The following is a 16,297-nucleotide window of genomic DNA, read 5'->3' on the forward strand; positions in this document are numbered from 1 at the left end:
TTCTAAGTTGATCTCTTTCTTTTGTTTGTTGTAGTGCTGTATTTATACCATAGTGATTGTGTATTGAGTGTGAGATGGAACTCATATCAGGAATTTATGTATTTTGTGTTGGCCAATCTTTGTATAACCCTGAGTTACTTTTTGGTTGGCCATCTGCTTGTTTCTAATGAGCCTCCTGTTACTGCGCCTACTGTAGTTCAGTAAAAATAAATAAAGATGAAATGCTTGCAAGTGTTTAGCGTTATTTATCTCCTAATCGCTAACACAACAGTGCTAGTTTTTGCACTGCTTTGTCTTTTTCTGGGTTAATTATTGTGATATCCCGATTGCAACAGAGAAATACTGAGAAATGCCTGTAGACTGATGGCATTTCATGTCATTCAGACTTCTAATTTTAAAATGTGAGCAAAATCACCTGTTTTGTCATCACTTTAGACATTACGCTAGAGAATCATTCAAATACATTCAAAGCTCTAAATAATGTTGGTAAAGTAGCAACGGTTTCTGCTGTTCTGACATAACCTGCAGATGTGAAAGAATGGAGGAAGAAAGTAGTTCCTCATATAAAATGATTTTTAGACTCTCCGTATGCCATCAAACTGTTGTATAAACACAATATCACACTTGCAGCAGAGCGATGTGGCTGTATATTGACACTAAGGCACTCAGCCACACACATCCCACCAGTGCCACTTTGTACTGATACTCGTGTAATATTGCTTATTTATATAGCCACAGTCAACCACTTCCACTTCTTCCAGTCATGACCATGGAAGGAAGAAGCAGCAATTTTTTTTATTATACTAAATAATTTTTTTTTAATTCTGTTATAATGCTGCACTGTACAGCAGGGCCGGAGTGGGACTCTTTTTCAGCCCTGGAGTTTCAAGCCTCAGACCGGCCCACCTCAGTTCACCACTGACTATAATAAAATAAGGTAATTTCCAATTCAGTTTCTAATTACACTATTACGTCTTTTTTTGAGAAAACAGCTGTTTTAGAACTTCAAATGTTTAACAACCCTTACAGTATTATATGTCTTAACAATAAATAAATGAAAAAAAAAATTATCATTCAGATGAGGTCCGAACCCGGGTTGGTGGCGTCATAACCTAACGTGCTTACCACTGTACCACAACAGCTGTACATTGAATGGTGACTTATCTAGTTATAACATCATTAACCTGCAGGCTGCATCTTGCTCACGAGGCTACGAGAAAATAGATAAAAAGAGCAGAGCTGCGGTAAAATAATGAATAAGAAGGCTGTGGTCAAGTAAATAAATAAATAATTTTTAAAAAGTGTGACTGCAGAGAGCAACAGATTCTGGAGCTAGGAACACCGGCCCTCGCGGCCAAAAAACAGACCGGCCCAACAGGAATTCTCCCGGTCCTCCCGATTAGCCAATCCGGGCCTGCTGTACAGTCTAATAAAAACACAGCCCATTAAATCACCTTTGGTGTTTCCCTGTTTTCTATAAAACCAAACTTGAAATTGATGGTGTATGATGTCAATAGCATACAATTAAAATAGTTAAAATGAGCAATATTTAAATGAAATAAAGCACTGATGAATTAAAGTTCTTCAATGCATTCAGGATAATCTACAGTAAGCACAAACTTGCATATTGTGCCATTGTGTGTGATATGACTAAACCGTGGTCATAACATAAGCTATTTTCACAGTTTGTGAAGGCTTGAAGCTGGAAACAGTACTTCATACTCCCAGGCTTAACAAGTAGATATCCAAACTTATCACAATATCCCTGTGATGACATAGCTCATTTTTCAGCACCATAAATATAGTCTTTAATGTGACATAATCCTTCAGATATCATTATCATATGCTGACTTTCAAAAAATATATCTAATTATTTTATCATGTCATGTTTATAAGTTGTAAATAATAATAATAATAATAATGACAGTTATTATTATTATTATTATTATTATTATTATTATTATTATTATTATTTTATCAGGGTAATGAATAGTGATATCTTACTTTGGTACTGGCCTCCAGGTAGTTGTACAGAACATTAGCTGAAATATTCAGATCTCCATTGTTGAATGGGTATTTGTGGTTCCAACCCTGAGGTCCAAACTTCCGCCTCTCACTCACACAGGCATGGAAGTAACACAGCGAGAACATGAGTCCTTTAAACTCCTGCTCTCGAGAACACATTTCCAGAGTATCCTGCAAAACACAAAAGACAAGATGAAGAACAAACTAAGAATAATTAATACCGTTCTTACAGATATAAATAATAGAAATGAAAAATGAAATAAAAATTCTGTCTTTATTTACTTATCCTCAAGTTGTTCTTAACCAAGTGTAGGTTTAAAACATTTACTTCTTCTTCATTCAGAAGAAGAACTAAAGTCATTCCAGTTTGGAATAACTTCAGGGCGAGCAAGTGATAAGTCTATTTTCATAAAATGTTTTAAGTGCATTCACTCCCCATTATAAGCAGTTTTCACTGTTAAGAACAACAGCAAAATGATGAATTCAAACAAAACATGAATGGATTGTGTTAGCCTGTGAGTAAAGTGTGTAAAGACCTTGCTGAAGTTGTCCAGAGCAGCATGTAAGCTAGAGTTCATGCCAGTTGGGGGTTCAGTGGTGAGTTTGAGAGAGTTCTCCAGGATGGTGCGAGGGATTAGATGCTCATGTGGATTGGGAGCTGGTTCTCCACTCATGAACACTCTGTAGTTTGAGTGAGCATTGCTAGCAGTGTTCTCCAACATCTCCTCCAGACGACTCAACCACTGTGATAGCAGGTGGATATTCTGAAACAGAGAAGTCAGTTAGTAAAAATACGGAAAAGTAGACCCACTGTAAAGTGCTTTATGTCATTTTTCAACATACTTTCTCTATTATAATGCCATTTTAGCTCTGTCCACTGATTTACACAAGCAGTAGGTAAATGATGAGAGATGCTGTAGCTCAAAGTAAAAACTAAATGATAAGGATGACAACAATATGTAGCAAGTGTGGTGGCAAGTTGTATTTGCATTACCTTCCTTCTGATCTAAACTTCAGGACCCACATCAGTAAATACTTCCCCTACCATTATATAAGGGGGGCGCCCCGCCCTCCCAATGGCTGTTAATTGTATTATCTACTATATAGTGCCAGATCACAACTTTTTTTAATAAACAAGCTAAATAGCCGTATGTTATGTCTTATTTACACAACAGCATGTCATTTCTGTTCTGTGATCGCATCACTGCAGCTAAAATATATACAGATGCAGACATCACAAGACTCTTGAAAGTTCCGAGAGTCTCCCGGAAATGCATAGAGACTCCATGACACCCGCAAACGAATGATGAGCCGCCAGTCCTCAAATACATCCCGCATCCTTCCCCACTCTTCAGATACATAGCACATATCTCAGGCTGTGGTCATACTCTTTTGTGGTCATGCATCTTTGCGTGTCAAAATGAATTAAAATACCCAGAAATCTGCCGATAAGAGTGAATGAGCAAGTGAACAGATCACAAGACGCAGTGATGGTCTACACATTACATTTAATAAGTTAAATGAACAGGGAAAGTAAAGATATCGTGAGTGCAAATCCCCTCTCTCTCTCATTGAGAGATCTGCTGTGAATAGTTCGAGACGAGCAAACAAGTATTAGATTTATAGGTGTGCATTTGAACTAATTTTCATCTTTTATAATTTGCAATGTTTCCAAATTGCATTGTTTGTAATTTTCTGTGACGGTTCATTCTGCTTTGGTGACCCCTGATAAATAAGGCACTAAGCTGAAGTAAAATGACTGGATGAATTATTTTCTGTAAAGGTGCTTCTGGCCATGACATGTTCACATCAAAAATTTTAAACATGTTTAATAAATGTCTCAATAAATGGGCCAGACATTTCTGACTTTGCCACTTTTGTCCAAGAGGCTCAGAAAATGTTCTTCTAGCAGCCCATAAAGAAATATTGTGAATAAAAAAGATATAGAAATAAATGTTAATTTACAAATGGTTCTACAGTTCAAATAGTTGCTTAGTTATTTACTGCTGTCACTAAAATATCATGACTCCTTGTGTCAGTGTGTGTCTATATTAGTGTGAGTCTATACTATTATTTTCTCAATAACATTTTAAGTGGACCTTAGATGCATTAAAAATAGCAGAAAAGGTGGTTTATAACCTAATTAATTGCTTGGCCTTTTTCTGTTTAAAGTTTTATGGTCTTCTCCATGTTTTGATGGTTGTATGTTGTCTTGATAAAAAAAAAGAAACACAAACACAAAATTCTACCTGCAGCATGACCCAATGTCCATTTTTAGCTGCGGTCTCCAATGCTCTTTCAGCTACAGTTTCTTGTCCTTGACCTAAGGACACATTATGGAAGTTCCCTCTGTCTGTGGTAAAGCCAAGCTTCAGCCCTATTAAACAGATATGGTAGGGTTAATACTGTAATAAAAAAGATAAAAAAAGAAGCATAGCTTTAGTATTATGTGTGCTTCTCTGTCTACCAAGTTTTTCTACATCTTTGACAGGATTGACTCCAGGAGAAAGGATGAAGAACACTGGTGTTGTTGGACTGCACTCTTCAAAACATTTTTCAAACTCCATATGACTGATGTCCACATACTTGGGTCCCAAACTGTCCTCAATAAAATTTCTGTTTGAAAAAAAAAAAAAAAAAACAGAATGATGAGATTTTAGGACCAAAAACGCTGGTGTTTCAAACCTGGCCAACTCCATTTTATTTTACAGTAAAGTTTTCGACAGATTGGCTGTTTTTTAGATGGTTCTCAGAAGCACACTCATTACCGGAGAGCATAGGTCATCCTGTCAGGCCGGATCGCTCTTAGAATGATGAGTCTCTGGAGAGGGCTCTTGGTCTTCCAGTCCTGAGGGAACCGCTCTCTTTCTGGACACTCAGACTCCACCAGTTTCTTCCAGCGCTTGGCAGACCCTTCAACATCCCTGTCCAGACCTCTGAATGCATCCTGCATGGAGATGCTCTAAAAGCAAAATTACATTTTGCTACTAAATTATTAAAGTATTAAAAAATTTTTAAAAAATTAATAAAGTATTATACAACTAAAATTAAAGTGACAGTTTGGAAGAATGTTAGGATCCAGTAGTCTTTAGACCTTTTCACACAGTGATGCTGGAAAATATTCAGAAAATTTCTGGAACGACTTTACCGGTAAATTAAACAAAATGCTGTTTATATTGGGAAGGACGTTCCGGAATTTTTCCATTCCATTCAAGACCATTCACACATCCATTCCAAAATACCAGTAAATTCTGATATTATTAACCAGAAATGACCTTGGCTGCATTTGTATTTGTAAACATTTGACTAAATTACAAACTCTGGATGGATAAGTATTGTAGACAACTTCGATGAAAAGATATGGAGGAACACATTCGTATGTCAAGATATACTGTAGATAATATGTGTGTGTTGGCGCTAACCAGCTGCTTCATGTGCACTGGCATCATGCAACTGAAGTAAGCAGAAGTTGAAGGTAAACAAACAAAGGCTTATCAGTAGCATTTTATCAATATTTTGTTACACAGTTGGCAGTAAGAAGGAACATAAAAATGTTTTCTGACTAACATCTAGCAGCTAAATGTGTCTGGAAAATATTCAAAGGTTTTTATTTCCATAAACAGTGAAGATGTGAATGTGTCTGAATGTTCTGATTGGCTGGAGTACACATTTCACGTCAGCGTGTTCTAAGCGTGAACATGCTCTTACCGGCAATTTTCCTTCCGCGTTCCAACAGGGCAGCATTCCAGCAAATTACTGGTAATGTAACAACAAATTTACCGGTATCTTCAAAAAGGGCCGGTTCACACATACAGACCTGTCTTGAAAAATGCCCAGAAAGGTCTAATTTCCCAGAAAGGTCTGTATGTGTGAAAGGGGCTATTGACATTCATGATATAAAAGAAAAACATATACTAAAAAGCTAACATTCTTCCAAATCTGTTCTTTTTTGTTCAAACACACACTATGGACTCATGTGTAGTGTATAAGTTTACGGTAGTGTTAGCTCAATTAGAACACTAATGTTTTTTTTTTCTAAACAGAAATTTCAACATTTTCCCAGTCAACTTTTAACAGTTGTCAAACTAGTGAAATGATCAAAACAAACAAATGGTACATGCCATGAGTACAACTGCATTCATAATGCATAATTGTTTATGCAGCAAAATAAAGTTATTTTTAAGCTTACGCAGGATAAAAACAAATGAAGTGTGCATGCATTACGTACACTATTTTAACTACAAAATTGCATAAAATAATGAATAATTATGGAGTTTGGGGCCCACGTAATATTTTCTACTATCACCCTTAAAGGCATATTTCATCCAAATTAAAAAAAATTGTAACATATTATTCACCCTTTACTTTTTTTTAAAGCTTTATGAGCTTCTTACTTCTTTTATAGACACAAACTATATATACAGTTGAAGTCTGTATATATAATAGCCCCCCTTTGATTTTTTTTCTTTCTTAAATGATGTTTAACAGAGCAAGGAAATTTTCACAATATGTCTGATAATATTATTCTTCTAGAGAAACAATAATTGTTTTATTTCGGCACGAATAAAGGCAGTTTTTAATTTTTTGAAAAAAAAAAAAACATTTTAAGGACAAAATTATTAGCCCCTTTAAGCTATATATTTTTTTTTCGATAATCTACAGAACAAGCCAATGTGATACAATAACTTGCCAAATTACCCTAACCTGCCTAGTTAACCCAATTAACCTAGTTAAGACTTTAAATGTCACTTTAAGCTGTATTAAAATATTATTTACTGTCTTCACGGCAAAGTTAAAATCAGTTATTAGAAATGAGTTATTAAAACTATTATGCTTAGAAATTTGTTGAAAAAAAAATCTCTCCGTAATAAAAATAAAAAATAAACAGAAGGGCTAATGATTCAGGGGGGTATTAATTCTGACTTCAACTATATATATATATATATATATATATATATATATATATATATATATATATATATATATATATATATATATATATATATATATATAGTTGTATAACAGTATAAATCTACCTTCTCTATTTTAGGACAGGGGTCCCATTATAGTTTGGGATAGGGATAGTTTGTTTAACTTAAATAGGGATTTAAAAATGGATATTTTTCTAAATAGCAATGATAACTCAATTCGAACCACGTGTCCAGGCACAGGTGGTTCGTACCTTAATAGCGCCCCAGGCCTGTGGCGACAGGAAGCTGACAGGACTGCTCTCGCAAATCTCTACAGGAAACCTTAGCAGAATCTCCAGATCCTCAGCATCAATGGAGCTTCTCATCAGCAGAACCTGAATAAAAGCAAAATAATGAGGACATTAGACCCCAGGCCTGTTGAATACAGATGTCTCCATCCATCAGAGAAGGACAAGCAGGTCTCGCAACAGCTTTACTCGGTTTGATGTGGACTTGTGAAGGACAGGCGTTGGAGACAGACAGCAGCAGCAGGGAAAACAGGTGCTGTCCTGACAGGTATTTGCATTCTGCCATGGCGGCCCAGCCTCCTGTCAGAGTTGACCAGCTGAGGGAGAGCAGTGCCCAGCCTCTGAGAGTTAATCAATAGGAACGGCCCCGGCTCCTCTGACAGGGCGTAATGGAACTTAATGTAAGGGCAGAAATGTGGAGTGATTGATGTAAATGACAAAGTCCTGCAGGAGGAAGGGAGGAGGTGGTGGTGGGTGGATGGGAGGTGTTTCTATTCGTCCCACTCACCTGGAGGGCGGTGTGGGTGAGGAAAGTGAGTCGGTCCCGCTGGAAGAGCCCCTGGCAGGTGTACTGAAGGGCTGAATGGGTAATGGACTCGGTCAGAGATAAAACACGCACCGATACATCTTCATCACTTGGAGCTCTCGCAATAGCTTTTAGGAACACTTTGTTGAAGGCCTTAAATGTAAGATATACAGTTGAAGACAAAATGATTAGATTTTTTACAATTTTTTTCAAGTGCTGTTTATTTCTATAAGATGTTTTTTATAACACATTTTAAACAAAATAGTTCTAAAAACAAATTTCTAAAAACCTTTTACAAACTAACATCTCATTTATTTTGCCTTTGTGATGACAATGATGCATAACATGGCAGTTTATTTGCAAAAAAACTGGTATTGACCTTAAAGTGAAATTTAATGACTTAACTGGGTTAGATGCACGATTTTCTACTAATCCTGTAATGGAGGTTAATGTATCTACCAACAAAAACTGCCACCAAAATTGTGTATTTATTTTGAGTGCCAGGCTGCAGTAGCCCAGGTTTTTGGGGTGAACAACACAGCGACGGCAAGCTCTCATTAAAGCATTCTGCTTTGAAGATGATCGAAATTTCCTCTGGTTTGTCTCTTCTTCAATTCACAACACTTGCGATGCGATTTCACCATTTGCAGAGCATTAAAACATTGTTTTCAAACTGAATCTCACATAATTCTCAAAATGTATGGTTTGTCGGAAGTGATGCATTAAAACTGTATAACATGTAATGACTAGGAATACAGTCAGCCAGTTGTTTCTGCATACTAAAACCACTGACATGTTGTCTGCTGATTTTTCTGCCGCTCTTGGTTTGCTTTCGGTAGTTTTGTAGGAATATGTAAGTAGTTTTAGCTGGTTTGGAGCAGAGCAATTGTTACCCATGTTTAACTTGTTTTGTCATTTGTTGTGAATTAAAGGAGAGACAAACCAGGAGAAATTTCCGGTATCTTCAAAGCAGAATCCTTAAATGACAACTTGCCGTTACTGTCGTTCACCGAAAAATCTCCACTACTGCAACCTGGCTCTCGGTTAAATACAAAAAAAAAAAGACATGCCTAGAACCTACAATATGATTTACTGTGGAGACATGATAATGCTTCACACATATACAGTAAGACCTGATGTGCCTAGGCTAGAACTTATAACTTACATTACTTTGGAGAAACAATACTGCCTCTTAGTTAAACCTGATCCACCAGAATGCATATTACAATGTAGTTTTAAAAAATATATATTTAAAAGAAATTTTTTATCTATTACAAGTCACTTTAAAAGCTTGTCCACAAGCTGTGCTTACAATAGAGCTGTTGCTTAAGGCCTGTAAACAAATTATTGCCTTCATTCTATAATAATACACAGCACAGTTGACTATGGTTGCTGACTTAGTCAAAAAAAAAAAAAAGTATATATTTTTTTTGCATTTTGGTCTGTTCAAGTTTAGATTATGTTCTAACCACAAATTAACCACTCCAGTGTTTGTTTGAAAGCACACCGAGTAGCAGGGGCCTGTACCATAAAGCCAGATTAGCAAGCTCGCCAGTTAAGTTTCAGTTTAGTAAGCACCAGTTCTGGGTTTTATGTACCATGAACATTGCTCAGCTGCTTCATAATACCATGGCCCAGGTCTCAGTAAACTATTTTGTCTGTTTTTGGTTCACACTCGATTGCGATTTGTCATTCATAAATGCACAAATCAACCGTACAAAATAACAAAACAAATTCTAGAGTTATTTATCTGAACTACTGTAAATAAGGCAGATGTGTAGTGTGTTACCTTGAGGGAGTACTGGTACATGGGATTAACATTGTGAAGTTCTTTAATAATGAAGTAGAGCAGTGCGGCTCTCTCAGCTGCTGGCCTGTAGAGATCTCGTGCCTCGTTGGTCTTTATTTCATTCTCTCGAGCTGCAACAGCCTGTGTAAACAGCACACAGTTGAAATATACAATTACATATGGTACAAGTTTTAATTATACAGTAGCATTTAATATAACAGGCTATAGGAACCAAAACTGATTGTCTTTTCAAATTTCAGTCTTTTACTTTACAACCATCATACTTCTTTCAGACTTCTCTTCAAACTATGCAAAAGTGACACCTGAACTGGCAAAAACCAAAATGAGGTAACTGGACAGTAAAAATGGTACCTTGTTCTGGATGTGTCTGGCAGTGTTCTTGGTGTGTTCCAGCTGCTCCACTAGGGCTGTATCTCTCAGGAAGTTTCCCTCTGCCGCAGACAGTTTGCTTAACAGCTCATCCTCAAGTCTCTTCAGCTCAATCTGACACAAGTTCTGCTGAGTGCTCAGCTCCAACTGAAACAATCAAAGATGAAGTGTTAGGACTTTACTAACTATTAAAGGATTACTAATTTATACATTTTCTTTTGGCTTAATCCCTTTATTCATCAGAGATTGCCACAGCGGAATGTATCACTAACTTATCTAGCATATGTTTTACACAGCGGGTGCCCTTCCAGCTGCAACCCAGTACTGGGAAACATCCAAATACACTCATTCACACATATACACTATGGCCAATTTAGTTTATTCAATTTGCCTATAGCGCATGTCTTTGGAGTGTGGGGGAAACCGGAGCACCCGGGGGAAACCCACGCAAACACGTGGAGAACATACAGTACGAACTATACACAGAAAGGCCAACTGACCCAGCCAGGACTCTAACCAGCAACCTTCTTGCTGTGAGGTGACTGTGTCGCCCTATTAAAGGAAGTTACTCAAACATTTCAATTCTATCATTAATTACTCAACCAATCCCCTAGGAACTATTGTTTATCTTTAGAACACAATTTACTTTATTTCAGCGCCCAAGAGTTGTGAGACTTCTGACTTTGATGTTTTCTCTTCCTTTTCACGGTGTTTATTATGAACAGTGATCTGAAAATGTTACACACAAGTATCAAATTGCTGTTTTAAATATGCATCGGGACCTGTCTGGATTGAACATACGTTTAAAGATGTATTCACATGTTTTTTGCTTGTTTTTGGTACTGTTCTTGGAGTACCAAATTTGTACCATTATATCTTAACCAAGTTACATGAAATGTTTTAGCAATATTTTTGGTATATTTCAGGGCTTCTCATGACCCTTGCTGTCTATGAAAGCCCAGAGAGCTCTCGGATTTCATCTAAAATTTGTGTTTTGAAGATGAACTAATGTCTCAGGGGATTGGAACAGCATGAGGGAGAATAATTTTCATTTTTGGGTGAACTAACTCTTTGTGAAGTTTATTTATAAACTAATTTCAAGAGGACCACGTGCTTATGATGGTCCCGCATTAGCTAATACATGACGATTCCTAACTCACTATAAATAACCTGAGTTCTCCCCAGTTTCCTCCCACAGTCCAAAAACATGCAATATAAGTAATTTGACCAAACCAAATTGGCACTATAGGCGTATTCCTAGTAAGTAGTATAGTTATACAATCCATTATTAGCCAATAACAAGTTGGGGGAGTTCATTGAGATTTACATGAGCTCAAACTCCCCTCTCGCCCTGCTAACAGGAGGGAGCCCAGGGCTTTAAGATCAGGAGTTGGAAAGCTCTCTCCTGGGACAGAATGCCGAACAACCTTTATTATCAATCAAAATAAGCTGTAAATTAGGAGTTAATGAGGGCTAAACTCACTCCTAACCCTGTTGAAATATTACAGTCTTAGCAGCACTTCAATAAATCTGCATTCTGTTTATAATTTTTCTCTTTTATTCCAAACTTTCATAACAAACTGATCTGAACTGAACTGAACAAACAAGCCTCTGACCTTCATCATTTCCAGCTCAGGCCTTTCTTGTGTGACCACTTGCCCCAGGAGCTGATCCTCCAGACCGGAGCGTGTCACAGTGAAGTTGATCAGTGTGGTCTGGGCCTGCAGCTCCGGCGGGAAGTGAGGGTTTGCTTGCTTAGTGTGTAGAAGAAGACGAAAACCTTTGTCATACTCGCACTCCTTATCACCCAGTCTGATGTACCTATAGAAACACCACATTGTGTTTTTCTTTCAGTAAATAGCATTCTGTGGGGGGAAAAAAGCATGAGGAAGAGCTTTTTATCCGCACCAGACAACAGTTTCACCAATACGCCTAATTGAAGCAAACAGAAAAGGATGACAAATGCTCCTAATGGCCACCACAGGCAAAGGCGTTAAATAAAACTGGAAGATGATATTCCCAGCAGCCAATATTTATCCCAATCTGCATTTCAATTAAATCAGGCCTGGCTGGCCAAACGTGGCGGCTTTTAATTTTTCCCTAATTACCCTGTGCCTGTCAGCCAGCGGCAACAACTCTCATGCCAAAGGGTCCGGCAAGGCCTGTGTCCGCTCTATATCTTCAAAAGATGGAATTAATGTACTATTGATAGAACCATTACTTCACCAAATTAAAGTCCCAGCTGATGGATTGGCTCATGCTCCTCCGTCAGACATGAAAGGAATAATTAGTATTCATTACTTCACACTCTGCAACATTCCAATTATTAATGAACTTCAGCCGAGAAAGCGCACCAGATCCATCATGGCTGCCGGGGCCAGGCTGGATTAATCACAGGAATGGACTGGTGCGCAGGTCAGGCGCTGGAATAAACTTGTAATCAAATTAAACATTGGGCCACAGTTATGGGTCAAAAGAAGGGGACTGCAGGTGTCTCTGTGGTACAATGCTACAAGGACAAAAGACTTGAAAAGCTGCAAAATTAATAAATTGGGGCACTGAATAACAAGAAAACAGATGATGCGTTGAATCTATTTACATATCCGACAATACAAGAAGATACACAATACTTACTGCAAATTGAATAATGCTGTTGTTGAATTTAAATGTGAATTAAGTTAATTTATACATAACAAGCCCAAATGCAAAGATTCATACATTCATTAATTTCCTTCGGCTTAGTGCCTTTATTCATCAGGGGTTACCACAGCAGAATGAACCACCAACTTATCCAGCTGCAACCCAGTACTAGAAAACATCCACACTTATTCACACACATACACTACGGACGATTAAGTTAGTTCAATTCACCTATACAACATGCAAACACAGGGAGAGCATGCAAACTCCACACACAAACGCCAGCTGACCCAGCTGGGACCAGTGACCTTCCTGCTGTGAGGCCGTAGTGCTAACCACTGAGCCACACTGTCACCCCAAATTCATAGATATTCATTAAAATTAAGTAAAACTGAGAAGTCAGTGATGTATAAGTGTTTTAGACGATGATCTCTATTCTCTCAACAGGTTTAGTTCAACTTTGCTAAGATTGAGAAAAAACAAATTTAAAAAGAAAGAAAAATTAACAAAAAATAACAAAAATAGAACAATAAACACGACTAGTAAAACAAATACTGTAAAAACAGTACTAAAGATAAATGAAAAAACAACAAAAACTAGAACAAAAAAGAACAAAACTAAAACAAAAAACAATGCTAATAAAGAAAACAATAATGATAAAGAAAACAACAAAACAAACAAACAAAACAAGAAACAAAAGATACACAACAAGTACAAACACAATTAAAACAAAAAAATCTAAAGCAAAATAATACACAAAACCATGAAAAAATAAAAACAAATAATTTACAAATAATATTGTTGTCTCAGAGTGAAACACAACACTCTGGCTGGCAAAAACTGATTCGTATTCAACACGCATAAAAGAAAAAGAGCAAACAAATGCACATTTATCAGCTTCTCTGAGTGTAGAATCAATACCGCTGCCTTCACCTCTATTCAAATCCCACAGCCCTAATTCATCTTCCATTCCAGTTTTCATACTGCAAACGGCAAAAACTGGACTCCATATTTATGCCAAAATCCTCTGCAGTACAAAAAGTTTATTTTTAATCAAGCAATTTGACTGCAATACATCCAAAAATGAGCAATGGTTAAACTTGCCTTCCTTTTTTTAAGGTTTGTCTTCCTAGCAGTGGTTCCAGGAGAGGGTCCACTCGCTCCTTCATGTTTTCAATCAAGACCACCTCACCACAGGCCAAAGCCTGCTCAATTACATCTAGATACCTGTAAAACGTCAAATACAGTGTATTACAGGGCAGGAAAAATTTTTTAAGCTTTATTAAATTGCATATAATAAATGTGTACTGAACAATAGCTGTTTGTGAAAGTTAAACATCTGCAAAGTTTCAAAGAATAAAGTTAGCACAAAAAAAATCCAATTGGTCTATAAGAGCAGAGTTTTGAGAGGCCTTTTTAAATGAGGAAGGATCTGTGGGCAGATGCATGTTACGTTTTTTTCTGATATTTCAATCTTATTAAATAAAGCAACATTTTCAATGTACATAAAAAAATTTAAGTTAATAATGTTTATACTTTTATATTTATTAATAACTGTACAATTTTTACATTTAATAATAATGAGTAAATGTTAAAACATTTATCAATTAAATATTTTCTAACAAAATAAGTCATACATTTATTTTGCATCATTTATTTACTATGAGTTTGCAATAGACCATTTTTACTGTTTAAGCATTCAAATACATTTTTGTCAACTTTTAAACTCGATTAACAAATATTTTAGAACATTCAATTAATTAAATTACTAAAATGTACAGTAGTGATCAAGAGTTTTCAATGCATGCAACATTTTGGTGACTGAAATCACCATATAAAACAATAAACAGCACAATAATAATTTTATACATGAAAAAACAAATTGACAAAAACAAAATACACTAATTTCACAGAATGAGCAAATAAAACTATAGTTTGATAAAATGTAGCCAAATACTTATAAATTTCTGCAAAAATGTGTAATGTACACAAAAATACATCTTAATACCAGGAGTAATCTCCGAGAGAAAAAAGAAGAAGCTGCATTGTATTTGATGAAAAACTTAAAGTCTTTTGACTAGGCATGGGTGATATCACAGTATAGTATTTATACAACTGACAATATTAATGGCATTAATTTATATGCAATAATAATAATAATAATAATAATAATAATAATAATAATAATAATAATAATAACAATAATAATAAAAAAATAAAAATAAAAACAGCAGAGGTCCTTACCCTGCCAATTATCCAGAGCTAGATACAGTAGGTTGGAAATAAAATTATCAGAACAGTGGGTCCTCAGAGTACACAAATAGTGTTGTGATCACAAACTTTAAAGTTATTTCTGTTTCATTCATATTAGACGCTAGAGTGTGTCCTCTTGCAAAAACACCACATTTGCATTACAACAGTAAAGACTAGTAGCAGCAGAGGATGAAGATGAACACATAAATTGGTGAAATTATGAAGACATTTAACAAAAATTTGTGTCACTATATGTATTTGTGTTCTTCAAGCTATCCAGAGTACTTTATTAAGAATAAAGTATGTCTATAATGTAAAGCTAATTGTTCTACCCTTTATCAAACCACGTGTGGTCAAAAAAGGAATAATTTCAAACACTCGACTGATGATATAAAGTGAACTTAGGGTAAAAGTATGTTAGAAAAGCAGGTAAATGAATAAATTAATAAATCAATCTTCGTAAACAGGCTCATAAATGCAGAACTGTTTTCCTCATGTGCTTCTGTACTGATTCATTGCTTGGAGTGATTGTACATTTAATTGTTTTTTTTTACTTTTACAATAGATTTTTATTGGTACAGTAAGGTTTAAGGCACAGGTGTCAAATACAGTTTGTAATGAGGATATTGGAATTAACATTACACAATGATACTTGGGAAGAGGTGCTGAAGTGAATTCATACTTGTTCAATCAATATAAGATTACATCTCATACAGTTTAAAGTGGCACATAGGCTACATTCTACCAAAACTAACTCAATAACATTTTCCCATCAGTTTTCCCGTTATGTGACAGATACAAGACTTCAGAGGGAGGGAACATATGCTTATACTTTTTGGTTTTGCCCTGAGATATTTGAGTTTTGGAAAAATATTTTTCGGTTTTATCCAAATGTTTTAGGAGAAAACATTAGTCCAGATATTGATTTAGCCCTGTTTGGATACTCTGACCCTTTGTTAGCATGATCCCATAATCAACAAATGTCTATTATGTTTGATATGGTGGTGGCTAAAAGGGTGATCTTGATGAATTAAAAGTCCACTTTACCACCACCTTTTCATAAATGACTGACTGAAATGGTTGCTGCTCTTAAGCTTGAAAGAATTCGTTTTGCTAGGGCAGATGGTTCTAAAAAGTAAAAAAATCTGGAGCCTCTTCCTTATCTTTTTAAGAGTTGAAAGTAGGGCTAGATGATCAAGTAAAACTTAGTGGTGTATATTATTTACTCTAAATCAGGGGTGTCCAAACTCAGTCCTGGAGGGGCGGTATCCTGCATAGTTTAGCTCCAGCTTCCTAACACACTTTTCTGGATATTTCTAGTATACCTAGAAAGAGCTTAACTAGCTGGTTCAGGTGTGTTTAATTGGGGTTGCAACTAAAATAAGCAGGACACTGGCCCTCCAGGACCGAGTTTGGACACCCCTGCTCTATATGGTATGTGTTTGGATGGAGTGGT

At 36.2% G+C, this 16,297-nt stretch overlaps 1 protein-coding gene across 1 annotated transcript in view; it reads right to left on the bottom strand.

Moving 5' to 3' along the window:
• The window catches only part of si:dkey-233k19.3, a 188,511-nt gene that overhangs the window by 21,788 nt on the left and 150,426 nt on the right, over window positions 1–16,297 (bottom strand). The window contains exons 65-75 of the mRNA XM_087286860.1: window positions 13,693–13,815; window positions 11,565–11,769; window positions 9,931–10,095; window positions 9,559–9,699; window positions 7,752–7,922; window positions 7,208–7,330; window positions 4,794–4,987; window positions 4,493–4,641; window positions 4,275–4,402; window positions 2,562–2,789; window positions 2,005–2,196 (exon numbers count right to left, since the gene is read on the bottom strand). Of these exons, the coding sequence (XP_087142986.1) occupies window positions 2,005–2,196; window positions 2,562–2,789; window positions 4,275–4,402; window positions 4,493–4,641; window positions 4,794–4,987; window positions 7,208–7,330; window positions 7,752–7,922; window positions 9,559–9,699; window positions 9,931–10,095; window positions 11,565–11,769; window positions 13,693–13,815 (1,819 nt within the window). The remainder of the gene's footprint in view (window positions 1–2,004; window positions 2,197–2,561; window positions 2,790–4,274; window positions 4,403–4,492; window positions 4,642–4,793; window positions 4,988–7,207; window positions 7,331–7,751; window positions 7,923–9,558; window positions 9,700–9,930; window positions 10,096–11,564; window positions 11,770–13,692; window positions 13,816–16,297) is intronic.

Source organism: Danio rerio, chromosome 16, assembly GCF_052040795.2.
Source record: "Danio rerio strain M-AB ecotype USA chromosome 16, GRCz13ab, whole genome shotgun sequence".
NCBI classification, from domain to species: domain Eukaryota; kingdom Metazoa; phylum Chordata; class Actinopteri; order Cypriniformes; family Danionidae; genus Danio; species Danio rerio.